The sequence below is a fragment of the Bombus impatiens genome, unplaced genomic scaffold, assembly GCF_000188095.3.
Source record: "Bombus impatiens unplaced genomic scaffold, BIMP_2.2 scf_0019, whole genome shotgun sequence".
Taxonomy (NCBI): Eukaryota; Metazoa; Arthropoda; class Insecta; order Hymenoptera; family Apidae; genus Bombus; species Bombus impatiens.
In genome coordinates this window covers 889,393-905,685 of record NT_176438.1, presented here as the reverse complement: position 1 = coordinate 905,685, position 16,293 = coordinate 889,393, and the positions used below count along the sequence as shown (strand labels likewise).

The 16,293-nt window shown below is 32.8% G+C and overlaps 3 protein-coding genes across 12 annotated transcripts in view; 1 reads left to right on the top strand and 2 right to left on the bottom strand.

Moving 5' to 3' along the window:
• Nucleotides 1–808: 808 nt before the first annotated feature.
• LOC100748834 (MAU2 chromatid cohesion factor homolog) lies at nucleotides 809–5,026 on the top strand. 2 transcript variants are annotated; one of them, XR_001102028.2, is made up of 9 exons: nucleotides 809–1,033; nucleotides 1,342–1,521; nucleotides 1,593–1,871; nucleotides 1,947–2,193; nucleotides 2,272–2,519; nucleotides 2,595–2,800; nucleotides 2,876–3,078; nucleotides 3,148–3,417; nucleotides 4,260–5,026. XR_001102028.2 is itself a non-coding variant. In XM_003484580.3 (8 exons), the coding sequence occupies exons 1-8, from the start codon at nucleotides 809–811 to the stop codon at nucleotides 3,342–3,344; spliced, it is 1,785 nt and encodes a 594-aa protein (XP_003484628.1). In that variant the 3' UTR covers nucleotides 3,345–5,026. The 2 variants fall into 2 exon arrangements, 1 of the variants encoding a protein (XP_003484628.1); XM_003484580.3 differs by having other exon boundaries at nucleotides 3,148–5,026.
• A 118-nt stretch (nucleotides 5,027–5,144) lies between these two features.
• LOC100749149 (NADH-quinone oxidoreductase subunit B) lies at nucleotides 5,145–6,584 on the bottom strand. Its single transcript, XM_003484583.3, has 3 exons — nucleotides 6,478–6,584; nucleotides 5,484–6,035; nucleotides 5,145–5,378 (listed from the first exon to the last, which is right to left on the bottom strand). The coding sequence occupies exons 1-3, from the start codon at nucleotides 6,500–6,502 to the stop codon at nucleotides 5,281–5,283; spliced, it is 675 nt and encodes a 224-aa protein (XP_003484631.1). The 5' UTR covers nucleotides 6,503–6,584; the 3' UTR covers nucleotides 5,145–5,280.
• A 3,208-nt stretch (nucleotides 6,585–9,792) lies between these two features.
• The window catches only part of LOC100748553 (anoctamin-8), a 28,127-nt gene continuing 21,626 nt past the window's right edge, over nucleotides 9,793–16,293 (bottom strand). For 2 of the 9 annotated variants that reach the window (XM_033319357.1, XM_033319376.1), the window contains 7 exons: nucleotides 16,151–16,225; nucleotides 15,127–15,438; nucleotides 13,426–13,623; nucleotides 12,916–13,207; nucleotides 11,802–12,113; nucleotides 11,338–11,608; nucleotides 9,793–11,242 (listed from right to left, as the gene is read on the bottom strand). In XM_033319357.1, the coding sequence (XP_033175248.1) occupies nucleotides 10,759–11,242; nucleotides 11,338–11,608; nucleotides 11,802–12,113; nucleotides 12,916–13,207; nucleotides 13,426–13,623; nucleotides 15,127–15,438; nucleotides 16,151–16,225 (1,944 nt within the window). In that variant the 3' untranslated portion in view covers nucleotides 9,793–10,758. The remainder of the gene's footprint in view (nucleotides 11,243–11,337; nucleotides 11,609–11,801; nucleotides 12,114–12,915; nucleotides 13,208–13,425; nucleotides 13,624–15,126; nucleotides 15,439–16,150; nucleotides 16,226–16,293) is intronic. The other 7 variants (XM_033319363.1, XM_033319366.1, XM_033319368.1 and 4 more) reach the window with 7 other exon arrangements.

Sequence of the window (16,293 nt, the reverse complement as noted above, 5' to 3'; positions counted from 1 at the left end):
TTCGGTATATGAATATCGAGTCCACGATCATGTAAACAGGTTTCGACATTCATACATGCCACATGGAAGAAAACATTCTAAAATTGAATCGTTAAAAATCAATATGAAAAGTAAGGAGAGTCTTATTTTGCACATGTGCGACATGCTATGAATGTCTCAGACAGAGACTAAGACAATTTACCCATCTTTGTCTATTTCACAAAAGCGAAAATTTTGTTGTCTTTCATGTTGATTTTTCACGACTCAATTTTCGGTTTTCCCTAGAAAGTCAAGACTTGTTTATATGATCGTGGGTACAACCGTGTTCAAGTAATCACGATCTAGTTGTCATTTGAAAACCACCACCCAGAGGTTAGAAAACCAATATTCCCTACTAAATAAAATAAAACCCTATTTAGTTATATTCCAAAGTATCCAAAGCTAACGAAGTAATGATATATAGTTCACTACCGTTGTACATAGAAATTATTAAAATGAATAATGTCGATGTCTATCTAGACTCGTCTTGTTATCGAAATATCAATTATCTGTGCCTGGAAACGATGATTCTTAGTACGTGTATAAAAAATGTGAAGCAATAATAATAGAAAATGTCTTGTTACATATGTATGTAAACATTACGCAATAAGCGGTTTCCAGGGGAAACGAATCTGACGGGACACCGCGAAAATTGTAAATCGAATCGTGATCGTAACTTCTCTTCTCAGAACGGTGATTCCAGTTTTGTTCCAAGTGTAATTGAGTCCCGTGTGCGAACCCAGTGACCGTGTCTTATCACGGCTGGAGATTTTACCCGTGAAATGTCAAAATGGCGTCTTCACAGGACGCTTGGTATCTGTCGTTGTTAGGACTAGCAGAAAACTTTCGAACCTCGAGTCCACCGAATATCAAGTCATGCATACAGTGTTTACAAGCGGTCTTCAATTTTAAACCACCTCCAAGAGTCGAAGCACGCACCCATCTTCAACTTGGTAATATCCTTCTTACGCATACCAAAAACATCGATTTGGCGCGGTCTCATTTAGAACAAGCGGTAAGTTGAACTATTATTTGTACTTTAATTAATTACGTACAACTTTTTCTTCTAATATTGTATTTTATTTTTATCGTGCACTACGTGGAAATTTCGATACATCTGTTTATCCTGATTCTAACCTTTCTTTTTATTTTGGTACAGTCGGTAATACATGTATAAAATTATGAGTGATTAAAAATCAATTGATGTGTTAATCTGTATCTGTGTGTACTTAAGCGATGGTTTAATTTTTGGATAATTGATAATTTAATATTTGGATAATTGATATTTGTTAATTGATGTGTAATATTGACATTATGTTTTAGTGGCGATTGAGCCAGAATATAAACACTTTTGATGACGTTAAGTTTGAAGCAGCAAGTGTGGTTGCAGAACTGTATGAGCAACAGCACCAATCAAATCTAAGTAAACCTATATTACGGAAGGCTATAGAACTTTCTCAACACAATGTGTATTGGCATTGCAGACTTATTTTCCAACTTGCAGTAAGTTAGAGACTGTTTTAATTAATGTCAATAATGAAGCAGTTGTTTAATGATATTTTTGTGTAATTTAGCAAATACATGCATCAGAAAAAGATTTTGTCGCAGCTAGTAGTCTACTTGCAGTGGGTGTTGATTATTCTCATATCAGCAATGCAAGTTATACGAGAGTTCTATTCTTATTGAGCCGATGTATGCTTTTATTAATAGACAAAAAGTTTACTGAGGTTCATCCGCTTTTAAATTCAGCTGGACACCATGTTGAAAATTGGCAGGGTAGTCCACATCAAAAAGAGTATTTAAAAGTATATTTTTTAGTACTTCAAGTTTGTCATTATTTAATGGCAGGACAAGTAAGCAATGAATAATATTTTGTATTTAATAAATGTATGGTAACTATTTATTTATATTTAAATTTTTCTCGACAGGTTAAAAGTGTGAAACCTTGTTTAAAGCAATTGCAACAAAGTATACAAACTATAATGTCTCCTAGCTGGCCACCGGATGAAATAGTTACGGGTTCTAATATCGGAGATATGTTTATATGGATGCCAAAGGACCATTTATATGTTTTGGTGTATTTAGTAACAGTTATGCATTCAATGCAAGCTGGTTACATGGATAAAGCTCAGAAATACACAGATAAAGCATTGACTCAAATTGAAAAGCTCAAAAGTAAATGCAACGACTTATCATTTTAATAATGTTATTATGACTTCCTAGTTAAATTAACATTCATATTGTATTTTGCAGTTGTTGACAACAAACCTATACTTTCTGTTTTTCAATTAATGTTGTTGGAGCATATAGTAATGTGCAGACTAGTAATGGGAAATAAAAGTGTAGCTCTTGCAGAAATTTCTCAAGCTTGTCAGCTTTGTAGAAGGCAGCCAAGGTTACTTCAAGGTCATAAGCCACAATTGCATGCTTTATTGGGACTATATGCAATGTCTATGAATTGTATGGAAGCTGCAGAAGCACAATTTACTGCTGCTTTAAGAGTAGGATAATAAACAAATTAAATATTATTAAATGTGACTTTTTAGTAGTATTGTGAAAAATAATCTCTTTTACAGACATCACAAGAAAGGGAATTGTGGACTTTCGCGAATTTGAACTTGGCAATAGTATATCTTAGGACAAAGAGGGATGCTGATTTAGGTGCTTTATTAGAACGAATAAATCCCGAGTCTTTACCATCTCATTCACACTCTTTAAGGGCAGCAGCATATTATGTTCAAGGTCTCCAAGCGTTTTTTGGAGCGAGATACAACGAAGCAAAGTACGAATCGATTATTATACTTAATATCTTTCAAAAAGCCATCAAATGTACCTAAACATATAAATATATTTATAGGAGATACCTCCGGGAAACTCTAAAAATGGCTAATTCTGAAGATTTAAACAGACTCACGTCGTGTAGTCTTGTACTTCTTGGACACATATTTCTTTCTTTAGGAAATAGTAGAGAGTCCATGAACATGGTTACTCCTGCGATGCAGTTAGCTTCTAAAATACCTGATGTTCATGTACAATTATGGGCTACTGCCATACTTAAAGGTATATAGAAATTTGGATGTATTTAAACAACAGAAGGTTCATCTCTAAATGACTCATCTTTGTCGATAGATTTGTATAGAATTTGTGGAGATCCGAATCGCGAAAGCGAAGCATATCAAATGCATTGCACGTTTTCGCAAACACTCTTGAAAGATCACTTTCAAAGTACACAAATGGGTGAACATAATCTTATACAGTGGACTGATGGGCCTGTGCCTGCTTTGCCGAGTAATCCACCACCTTCAACGTCACAAGCAATTCTTTAATAATATCCAAAAACTCGATAGTCTGTATGTTCGAAATGTGTAAACTATTTGATGGAGCACAGAAAGGTGTTAGGTTTGTACAATTTGGTTATCGAATTATATAGTGAACAATAGAATCAGAGGTAATGATAAAAGCATGAGGCTCTCTTAAACGAGAGAATGAAGTAGGTTGAATCACAAACAGACTAATTAATTGCGATTAAATCGAAGAGAGCAAAAATTTAATTGTTCAATGTGGGTATTAAATAATATCCACAAAAACTCATTGTTTATTATCTAAATATTTTCGGGTAACTAAAAATCACACAGAATTTCATTTGCAGAGTTTCATAAAGATTATATATATACTATAAGTTTGTACAAACAATTTATTGTAGTCGTTTTCTATGTCACAGAGATACACAAAAAAAGTGAAAATATGTAGAAAATATTGATATATTTTATTATTTTGTAAATTGTAAATTATCTCGCGACTTTTTTCCTCATAAGTGTAAATCTGCAAAAAAGAAGAGAGAAAAGTGGCAGTACTATCGCTCCAAGTATCAAAATAATTAAATGCATTTTTCAATGTAATTATTATACCATTGCACAAATACTATTTTAAAATTAACAAAAAGTTTAATTTATGCTATAAAAGTGATAGATTTTGATACGAATGTTAAGAAATATTTGTTGTTGGTGCTAAATTAAAGGGCACATTAAAATGCGTTAATAATTTAAGTCTTGGAAAATCTTATTTGCCACACGGAGAACAATATTTCCGGCCAAATCAATTTTTCTTTATATGATAGTTACTCTCTGTAAGTAATTTATCTAAATTTGACATCCTAAGAATAACCTAACGTTATTATTTTGTAACTTACATCGGTTTTATTCACACATTTTTTTAAATTTATAATTCATACAACTTTTTAGGTTTACATAGCACGTTGGCAAGTATGTTTTGAATTAAATTTTAAATCGAGACTGATAAAATTATTATAATAAAAGAACTAGATAAATATGGATCAGAGATACGATACGTGGGTGCATATTTCAGAGATTATGAATTTGTACATTTATGAAGATAAATTTAAATAAAATTGAAACATTTCACGAAAATAAAGAATTGGATTGGTAAAAATGAAGAAAATAAGAATAAAATATTGATAATATTTCCAACGTACTATGCTCTTCAATGACCAAAGTAGGTTTTTAAAATTCGGGCTGTGGACACAACAGAAATAATTGTATGTTCATAAACGTGTACCCTTACATATGGGGAAATATGTTGATAGGTACAATAGGTTGCAAGATGTTCTTTGAGAAACAAAAGAAGTATCGTACCTATCGTATGCGTGGTGCGTATCAGTTGATGTGTTTTTATTCAACAATGTATGTATATAATGTATAATTAAAATAAACACAATCGTAAGTAGTATTAGATAGAGCAATATATGAGAAAGGAAAAAAAAAATAAAGGGGCCTTACTATGTGGTAAGCTAAGTGGCAAAGATGTTCCGCCTAACTTTGCATTGTTTTTAAATTAAGATATTGTACATATTTTAAATAGCAAAGATAATAAAGAGTAAAACAGAGAAAAAAATATAACAAGACTACATACCTGTAAAAAAAGTACTTTATCGTTTTCGTGTATTTATGTAATCAATATGGAAATTATATTATTTGAATTAATACTGTCATCTTTGAGTTCTTTATTTATAGTATTTATATGTATTTTTGGTGGCTGTACATGATGATAAAAAATGCATAAAAATAAACAAATCTTAGAAAAAGACATGGTTGTGTAATAAATTAGTCATTTTAAAACAGTGAGTTGTTAATTTTTAATTACTACTTAAAATAATTTATAATTTCATTTTTTACTTTTATCATATTTTATATTATAATACCAACATGTATATATAATCTACTACAATCATTATGTACATTTACATTATTTTCTGTACCATACCTGTACAGTTTTCATACGTTTCACCTTCTTCTGCAATTGAAGGATGCCATACATTAAAGCTTCTGCTGTTGGGGGACATCCTGAAATGTGTTTAAATATATATATATAACAATTTTCTACTAAGATAAAAGATTAAGCCTAAGATATAACATTAAGCTTTTTATGAATATTACATCAAATATTACCTGGCACGTATATGTCCACAGGCAAAATCCTGTCACATCCTCTGACAACAGAATAACTATAATGATAATAACCACCACCATTGGCACAGCTTCCCATTGAAATGACCCATCGGGGTTCGATCATTTGATCATACACTCTTCTCAATGCAGGTGCCATTTTATTTGTGAGAGTACCAGCAACAATAATAACATCAGCTTGTCTTGGAGAGGCTCTAAATACAACTCCATATCTGTCCATATCGTATCTTGGAGCTGCAATATGCATCATTTCGACTGCACAACAGGCTAGACCAAATGTAAGAGGCCATAGTGATCCTTTGCGACCCCAATTTAAAAGATCATCTAATCGTGCTACTGCATATTCAGCCATATTGTTGGTATCTTGAAAAGGACTATAGGGCTTCCTTTTTACTTTTTGTGGCAAAGAAGGTCCACTTCCTTGCACGACTGCATCTGTGGCCATATGTTTGGCTTGATTGACTAAAGCTCCAGGACATCCTGATAAAGCAATATTATTGCGTATCAGGGATGCTAAGCCCTGATTAAAAGAGGCTGAAAAGAAAATATTTATTTATATTAATTTCTTTAATATGTGATTTAATTTATACTCTATTTACATTTATGAATGTTTATCTGTTACATAAGTCACAATTTTTGTAAAAAATAAATTTTTTATTATTGTTGGAGATTTTTGTTGATGCGTGAGGTTATGAAATGTGTTACAATAGAATTTGAAAATGCCACCTATATCTCAATGTAAGAAAATAAAGCTACTTTAGTTGAAATTGCCACATCTTATGCAATACAAACTATTAGAGAGAAAGAGCCATAAAATTAAACGTAAATATATATGAAACATATTAGTATATTTAGAGTAGAATTTCTTCCAAATGATGAAATGTTACAATGTTACAATATGCGTTTATCGTTAGTTTACTTAATTACTGAAAACAATCGAAGATATTTTGAAAATTTAGAATTGTCGTAAACTTACGCGATAACGTAATACAGCGCAACATTTTACACCCCACAATCTACAATACCCACCCGTCACACAGTTGTCTGCTACACTGCGATTCTGCGCTGTAAATGCATCTCAAAGCGTTATATGTATGGTACCATGGTATGTATTTACTATAGAAATAAGAAATGTATAAATATATAACGGTAATATAAATTAAGCTGCTAAACCTAATATAGTTGATTAAGTGGCAATAGATATATTTGCCTAATTAATCTCAAAAGATATATTCAGTTTTCTTAATTTATAGGTTGTGTTCGTAAAATAATGTATTTTCTAATAAAGTTATGACATGCGGAAACAAGCATCAGGCATTGAAAGATGTAGATTTATTACAGAAAGGTCGAATATTGTAAGAACTACGATTTTTAATATTTTTAACCGCTTGTAGTTCATAGCAATGTTAATCGATCTTTTATTTAATTTTAACCGATGACATTTTCAGCATGTACATATAACTGATATAAATCTATAAAACGTATTGTTTAAATTTGCATTACAAGCTCAGGTAAAAAAGTTGCAATTTTCTCAAAAAATATTTGAGAGTGCATGTAGTAAACTAATTCGTCTCATTTCTCAAAAAAACTTAAGTCGTTTAATTCAATCTTAAAAAAGTTATTTAAAACATAGCGATCGCATCAGTCAACCTTCGAAATTCTTCAATTAATACAGTTAGTAAGTAAATACATGCATCAGCAGCTGTTCAACCTCTTAACAAGAGAACAGATTATTGAAGAGAATAGCTTCAAAACAACATTTTTTCAATTAAAAAGATTTTAAAATTATTAGAAGTTACTGAATATTTGAAATGTAAATAAATCAGTTGATTTAATTAGATGAAGAAAGAGATCGAAGGATCTATTTTCAGCAGATTGCAATCTTACCACCAGAGGACTGAAATCTGAGCTATAATTTCACTAATAATAACTTCCCCGATAGAATCTCATTGTTGAATACAATATAATTTTGTTTTATTATACAGATAAATAACTACAGCAATTAGGGAGATATTTAACAAAATTTGCAATGTTTTAAATCATTTCACTTTCTTTTTAACATTCATATTTCTATTCAGTAAGATCTACTTTGCTAACTGAATCGTGATTTTTGAGAACTAATTCTTTGATACTTTAAAATTTTTTAAAAGGAAAATTATTATCTGTTTTACTTATACCAGATTATTATTATAGTTGTGATATATTTGTGTTAGGAAAAAGTATAAATGAACAAAACATCATTTTTTCGTAGAATGTTTTTATTGGCTCAGTTTCTGTTTTATACAAAACATCTAAGAAACACAGATGCTTCCCGCTGATATTTTTTCCTTAAACTTCGCCTTACGAAAGCGGCTAATCTATCGACTTCGCGACGTTTTTCTAGTCTTGCAGTTCTCAAAGGGCACGCTAAAGTATAATGCGATACTGATTTTTTTGTTTGCTTCAACAGTGCTTGTATGTCGACGCATATACCTAATCACAACACTACTTATTTACTCAATGGTGGTCGTTAAAAAGTCGAAACGTAAGGTTGTTAAAAAGTGCCTCTTAAGTGAACGACTGCACTACTTCAGCAAACGGACGGGGACTTTAACTAGGCCATAGAACCAAATTTTTTCACTACTCGCGTTGCCTTGTAAACGTAAACAATTCCCTATATACAAAAACGGTCCCTACTATTTGTCGCTTACCAACCGAGCTAATTTCATTCATAGTAATTTTTTTACTTAAGGCTCCTGTTTTATCTCACCGATTTGTCTCGATCGAACGGTAAAACAAAATATTTCTTTACATTTTACAAGTGTATCGTGCTTCGTTGAACGAAAACTGCATTTAATTATTTTTTGTTTAACCACTTGCCTTATATCATATACAAAATCATTTTTGTAACTTACCGATTATCGAATTATAATAGACCGCGAATTTTTATGCATTTATAGGAAATTAAAAAGTCCAAAAATGCACATGATATTAAAAAATATACAAAATATTTAAAAGATAATACTTATTATAATACTGAGTGGAAAAAATAAATTTCTTTTTAGATTCTATTTGTTTAATTAGGTCTACGAACATATGAAATTTCATAAAAATCCTCAGTTTAGTAATAAATAGAAAAATATGTTTCAGCTACAGCTGAGTTCAGCTACATTGAATCACGTGGACGTTACTCTGATTAAGTCCGAAATGTTTTAAAGAAATTACGTGCGGTTAAAGTTTCATTTGTAGAAACAACATTTTCATTTCATTTAAAACAGTTTCATTTAAAACAACATAGTAAATTTGAATGAGATTAGTTAAAAAATAAGCCATAAGGCAAGGAGTTAATCGTAGGCGTGTATGAACTCTGTGTGCATTTGTACGTTGTATCATATAGAGACCTCGTAGAGAACTATTTAGCGAAAATTCATTAACTCATAAACATCTAGGCAACATATAATTAACAACTTATATTTCAGCAACAACAATAGGATCATTTGTCATTTCTTTAAGTTTCGAGTCGGATATATGAATGGCTCCCGCTACCAACAGCAGCTGCCTAAATAATTTACAAATGTCGTAACAGTGTTTCTTTCTATGCATCTTAAACTCTTATGATCATTTCCAGTCGATTATTCGACGCCAGTATTTATAATATAATGTTCCTTTTTAAAATCGATAGGTAACCCATTTTAGAATGGTCAGTTTAAAACGTATCTAAACTTAATTTCAAGTAACGAACTAATTATCACGAGAATTTTATTGAAACATCCCAAAAATATAGAAAAACTTTAAATTCTAATATTTTTCCCGCGCATATGTTATGAGTTAACATATTTGTACGCATTTGTGCGCAGGTGACTTTCTTGTAACATTATCGCGCATCCTTCAAAATTGTTTTTAATTTTTTCTTTCTTTTGCCTTTTTATCTTTTTCATAGAGTTAATATAAGATTTACAAAATAGTATTTGCAAATTATAAGAACAATTTAACATAATATAAAACCATATTAAAGGGGAAAATGTATATGTTTACACATACAGTCGGCAACAAAAATAGATGGACAGATAGTGGAGATAGATATCAATGAAGTTTCGTTAAATATGGTTTGTTTACAGAAAAGTGTAAATTAATTTACTAAGTAATTTATATAGTCTAAGCATATATAATAAATAAAACTTATATACATATAATACTAGTACTAAACTTCATTCGATTAAACTTCATTGATACCTACTTCCGCTACATTTTCACTTATTTTTATCCCCGATTGTATCTTATTTTCAATTCAAAACAACCAATATAGGCAGAATATTTGTAATTATTCCTTTTATACGTTTTAAGATGATGAAATTTCAAGGAAGTCAGAAACAATTTCCATATAGTATGGCACAAATCGTTCTGAAGTTTACGATCTACAATGCCGAGGTATCGACTAATCTACTAAAAATTGTGATTTTAAAAGGATGATAATCTAGAATCTCTATAGAACTTTGTCTAAAATTTTCAATTTACTTTGTGCGCCGTTTCTTTATTCATTTTCATTAATGATTCTCTTAGAATCACGACTCCAGATGATACATAACGGTCATATCTCCTTAATGATTTCTTAAACATTTTTAGAAATTCTCATGAGCTTTTCGGTGCACATGGTTCACTTGCGCAAATGATACTCACTCGAAATCTTGTTATATTAATGAATCAAAATTTTTAAGAAAATGAGCTTTCTCTATTGGAAAACATAAATAAAGTCAATACTCGAAGCTTTGAAACCATTTGCATTAAATGCTCGCTTGAGTACATCGTAGTTCAGCGCCATCGTTGTCAACATTACAGTCCAGAATGATAAAACAGTGAGTAGCATTATCCTCCAAATTGAGCAAGTTTTCGTTCAACAATGATATTGAAAATTTCCATTGATATTAGTTCCATATTCAAGTGGTAAACAGAGAAGAGAGATTTTTGCAAAAATGTACAAAAAATAATGTACAAAAAGTATTCATTGTAGGAATAAACAAGTGTCCTTACCCCCATTTTTGTTCTTCATTTAACTTCCTGTTTCTTTTATGTGCGTTACTAGTTTTCTTTTGATATTTACATAAGAACGTAGGTCATAAATCGATTAATTCGCAGAACCCCTTTTCTCTTTTTACGTTGTTGATATGGCCTCAGAGATTCTGCGAAATTCATATACAACATTCGTTCCGTAGCGAGTATCACTGGCGCAGACGAACGTTTCTACGTTAGCGTGTAAAACGAAAGTGGAAACGTCAAGCGACTAATGATTAAGTCTGCGTAATTCCATGGCTGCGATGTCGTCCACGGATATAAGCTTCTCTATGGGGATGCAAGAGAGCTCGCCACCGACGCACGATTGTGGTTGTTGCCACCTGGCTTCTTTCTCCGCCACTTTGGCTTTCAATTCAGCCTCTCTTGCTCTCCGTTCTTTCAGCTTCAAAGAGAAGATCGCCACAGACCTGGCTCTCTTCATCAGACTCTGTTTCACCCTGGTCTTCTTCGCTTCTCTGTCCTCTTTCGATGGTTTCTCCTCCTCCTGACTTGAGATTGTTTTGTTTGAGTCTGAAAGACCGCTCGAGTCCTTCTCTTTCTCGGCATAATAGGACGATTGCTGTTTGTAATCCTGCATCTCTCGCTGATGTTGCTGATACTGTTGCTTCTCTGCCTTTTCTCGTTCCCTTTCTCTCTCGGGGGAGAATCGGAACTTTTGATTTCTGTGAGCCACTGTCCATGGCGGGGCAGATCTTTAAACAGAATTATGAGTATAGTTTGATACACTAGATTTTTAATAAGATATTTTCTTTAATCTTACACTTCAGGATAAAAGATGTAAGATTACCTAAGAAGATCACTGTCCGACGAGGATGCAAGATCTTTCGAGACGATACAATCAGTGGACCTGTGAAGAGTCAACTCGTCCCCGCTTCCACTAACCGTACCAGCTCCACTGATCTCGGAATCGCTGGACTTTCTACCACCAGCTTCGAGACCTAATCTTCGAACCCAATCAACACCTCCATGAGGTCCAATTGTTAAGTGATGACTGTAGTGGTCAGTTCCACCCGATGCCTCTGACTCAGTCTGAAGCCATTCCCTTGAACGCCTTGCTACTCGTAAATAAAAAGAAAATGTTTTTTACATAGTTAGAAAACATTAAAGATCTATTTAACAAAAAATTCATGTTTACTAAATTAAAAATAAGCTTACTAAACTATATATTACATTAAATATATATAATACATCCTTCTATCAAGCGTTTCTTATAAAGGGGAGGGGCGGAGAAAGAAGAAGAAACTATCGAACCTCGTTCTGCACCAGGAATAGAGCATCTAGGTGAATTGTGAATATCACGAACGCTGCCCATAGTGTTTTCAGTCAAGAATTGGGTGCTTAAGTCACTGCTGCCTGCGCTACCAGGAGTCTGGACTGCGGAAGGTGTTTCTGAGATCCTTGGCACGGATGCTGCGCTAGGTGTCGGGGGACTACTGGGTGTCTGGGTGGACGACGCTAGGGTCGGTGTATCCGGAAGACTGGAGGATGTTGCTTCTCCGGTGCGGTCGGAAAGTAGTTGTTGTTCTTCGCTCTCACCGTCTGCTGGACTCACCACGAATCTCCCTGAGTTCGAGCGAAATTAATAGATGGTAGGAGGGAGGACAAGAGATTATGGGCGTCGTGTTTACCCGATCAGTCGGCGAATAATTGTTATTAGAAATAAAAAATTATACAGTCAGCTCGAGAATTTATAAAATTTTATCTAAAAATTCCTTAGAATTCCTCGAGCTTTGGGAATATCTTAGGTTAATTCTTTAATTCCTTAAATTTACAAAGTTTCTAAAGTTCTTTGAGTTTTTTAATTGTACTTCGGATTTCTTGAGTTCTTTGAGTAGCTAAAATTTCCTAAATTCTTTGAATTCTACAATTCCCGGGAGTTCCTTGGGATTCCTTGAGCTCTGAATACCAAAGTTTCTCTAATTCCTTGAATGTACAGAAATGTACAGAATTTCTTGAGCTCTTTGAGTTTTTTCAGATCTACTCTAAGTTCCTTAAGTTTTTAGAATTCTTCAAGTTTTTTAGATTCTTCGAATCCCGTAAGTTTTCGAAATTGTTAAAAAATTTTAGAATTTTCCAACTTCTTTCATAGTTCCAGAGATTCTTAAGTTCCACGAACTTTCTTTATTCTTAGATTTTCTTCATCATCTTTTGATTGTTTCAGGTTCCACAGAGTTCTTGGAATTCTTTGGAACTCCTTAATATTTTAAAAACATTGCGAGGCATTGAATTCAAAACTGATCGGGTCCCGTAAGCAGGAGAATTGTCTCTAGTTGGAGAAGAAGCGGAGTAAGGAGGAGAATGTTGCGACAAGATTTACATTACGTAGCTCGTTACATTTAAAAACGTGATATTACTGTTTACTTACCTATCACTGTGGCTGGATGTTGTTCTGGTGACGGAGTAGACGACAGTCTTCTGACTGCTTCTCTTCTCAAAAATTCTACCTTGGCCATTTCCGTGGCCACCCAATGCGGAATATCCGGAATCGCGCAGATTATTATGAATCGTATCCCCAACATAATGTGCTCCAGGGCGACTATCAGCAAGATCGTTTGCGTGGCCGACATCTCCGGGAACATTCGTTGCACCTGCCCGCTTAAACCGATTAGAGCGCAGTTGACTAAAATCGCGACCAGGCCCATTGCTTCCATGGCATTCTAATAAATAACAAAATTTCATGTTACTTCTATTTAAGAATTGAATTACTCTATAAACATTTTGCAATTGATAGTAATATGTTTTATATTAGTATATTTTATTTATGATAACTTTTGGTAAATTGAACTTTTATTAATTACCATGATAATTACAATGGTTTTACAGAGACTTTTATAGATGAAATTTTGCTCTACTTACTTATGTATTTACTACTCACTTGCCAAGTTCCAATATTAGAAACTCTTCGACCAAATGGCCTTTGAAGGACGAAGCAGAGTTTGAAAGCGTCGCCGCGTAGTTCAAGAAGATTTCCAAGTAACGCCGCCATGGCAGCCAATGGAAAGGCTGAAGAAAACAGGCAGACGTATCCCAATTGTGACAGCATCTCTAGATGCTCTGAAAATGCTCCGTCGTACTGCGAATGGAAATATTTCTGCATAAATCGTTTGTGAAAATCTTCTACAGACAAACTTATCATTATTATTATCATTGTAATTATAACATGTACATTACTCTTAAAATAAGGTGATACTGTCATTAATTAGTTAAGTTTACTGCGCAATTCGTTGCAGGTTTGTTATCTGAAATACATATATAATTATTCAACTTGTACATTCTATTATATTATTAATATTATATAATGCAATATACTTTTGGATAAGAAACCTGCAACAAAATTTTTAATTACATATATAATTTAAGAGATATCATTCAGAAAAATGTTCTATTAGGTGAACAATATATGTATCTAGCATAGGTAGTGCAAGGGTCACTATGCTTTTTCAACAAAACATAAGAAGCCAGCGCTTAACATGGAGTTAGCGTGACAAGCTGTGAGTCGTTCCATTCACCCTTTTGATTACTCTATTGCTTTTTACAGTGTACTTCAGAATTCTAAATCAATCAGGCAGAAAATTGAACCCAATATAGTGAGTGGATAGGCGTCTTTTAAATGTAAAAGTAAAGCATGATTGAACATATCTTTATTACATAGAGAACATTCCTTTAACATTCACTGTTTGATTCAGTTGAAAGAATGATAGAAGACGCTGTATATTTCAGTTTATGTAACATTCCTTTCTTTCTATTTTATCGTTTAATGGGATGATAAGCGCAGTCGGTAATCGAAAGGATGAAGTATTTAACGGTAAGATGATCAGATGACATTACCTTTTTAGTAGATACCTGTGCGTTGTCGACAGAATCAGTGGGAAACGGAAAAAAAAATCATTAAAATTTTGCAAAAAGAACCGATCAGACGACACAGGACAACATTCATTAGCTCTACCTCTTCCGTTTAATCCTACCCTTCTTCTTCTATCACCAGAATCGCTTTCAAATGTTTCGATTGCCCCCAAAATAAAATTAATTGAACGAAGAATGACTGTACACGCAAGCGAAGGATCGTTAAAAAGATACCGTAAAGGAGAAATAGAGTATTATGATGTGATCAATAAAAGAACTTGTGTCCACCTTGGCACAGTTCATTATTCAACCTCTAGAGTATATAAACATCTATTACAATATAATAATGAAAGAATACACAATGACAATAGGATAATTAAAAAATATACAACGATTTTATTCTTTTAGGGATACAGTAGCTAGAAAAAGTATACATTCTATTTATCACTATATTTATATAATACTTAATTAAGACTAGGTATGTTAAATCTCATATCATTTAATAATACTTTCATATGAAGGTAAAAAATTAATATTTTCAAAGTAAAAAAATGCTTCATTAGAATGTAAGAATATGTACAAATACTTTTTGTAGTCACTGTAATTATAAGTTTTTCAATTCGTTGTCTAATTCCAGTTCTCGTTTAAAAAGCTCACCAAGGCGGATCAGGTTCAGTGCGCAATTGCATGAGTGCATCAGAAACGAAAGAAATTAGCTAAATCTAGTTCAAACCTTGAACGTAACGTCACTAAGTAGAGAATTAGTGGGATGTCCTACTCTGTAGAGAGAACTCTCCAATTCGGCCTGGCTGACATTTCTCGGCTGTTTGGATTTCCCGCCATCGGAACGTTCGCTCTTATCCTCCGTATTCTTTCGTAATTCGTCATCATCCTCGCCAGGTGGCGGCCTAGCCTCGCTGGGACTCAACGCGCCAAAAAGTTCGAAACTCAGTCTAGCCAATCGCAGCTGCTCTATCAGATACGGCACGGCGGACTCTTTCAAATTGCCAATCACTTGACGCGCTATCAGTAGTGCGGCTAATTGCTGAAATCATAATCAACAAGATTTATTATTGTTGTTTTTTAAAAATATTTTGAATCTTACGAACTCTTTTAATAATTTAGTTTCTTTAATTTTGAATAAACAAAGAGTAAATTTTAGAACATAGAATACAAATGGTCTTTTGGACCTCTTAAAATTGTAACTTTTCTCTATACCTTCTTTAATTTGTTAAGTACAAATTTTTATATTCCTTCATTTGAATTTTTTGTTTAAATTGTGAGTTAAAGTAAACTTCATAATATAGGATTTTTCATAGATCAGATTTTTATTATTTTTTATTTGTTCATCACAATTAAGAATTTATATTCTATTGAAGTTTCATTTAATTTGGAGTAGAAATTTCCAAGATACATTTAAATATATTTAGAACTTAAGTTCTAGCATTTGTCTGATCTATTCTATTTATTTTTTAGAATCACTGTTTTCTGAATTGTGATTATGATTAACCATTATATACTTTTCCTGTTTGCATTCTATCAAAAACAATCTAATATCTTCTAGATACTAATTACAGAGACAAGAATTTGCAAGGATAGATAAGTCGTAATAGAAAAAACGAGACGATATCTAAGTTTGTCTAAAAACTCTGTCTATGGACATTCTCGAAGAAGAACTTCGATAGAATAAAGAAAGAAGAAGAAGAAAAAGAAGAAGAAGAAGAAGAAGGAAAAACCGGGATTAAAGGGATCCTTACCTCTTTAAGTCTCTCTTGATCCTGTAGGTAGAAGGCGATGTAAAATAGCGATAGGAAGGAGTTTACAAACTGAAACTGAAATACATAGTCTCTTCTGTATACTCTATTTGTCGTGGTGAATTAAACACACACTAGAATGCACG

Excerpts from the sequence above, each read along its gene's own strand:
- LOC100748834 (XM_003484580.3), top strand. The coding sequence starts at position 809 with ATGGCGTCTTCACAGGACGCTTGGTATCTGTCGTTGTTAGGACTAGCA. Across the intron at positions 2,801-2,875 it reads GCGAGATACAACGAAGCAAA|GAGATACCTCCGGGAAACTC; the intron begins GTACGAATCGAT and ends ATATATTTATAG. Across the intron at positions 3,079-3,147 it reads GGCTACTGCCATACTTAAAG|ATTTGTATAGAATTTGTGGA; the intron begins GTATATAGAAAT and ends CTTTGTCGATAG.
- LOC100749149 (XM_003484583.3), bottom strand. The coding sequence starts at position 6,502 with ATGTTGCGCTGTATTACGTTATCGC. Across the intron at positions 6,036-6,477 it reads GCGCTGTATTACGTTATCGC|CCTCTTTTAATCAGGGCTTA; the intron begins GTAAGTTTACGA and ends TTTTCTTTTCAG. Across the intron at positions 5,379-5,483 it reads TGTGGACATATACGTGCCAG|GATGTCCCCCAACAGCAGAA; the intron begins GTAATATTTGAT and ends AACACATTTCAG.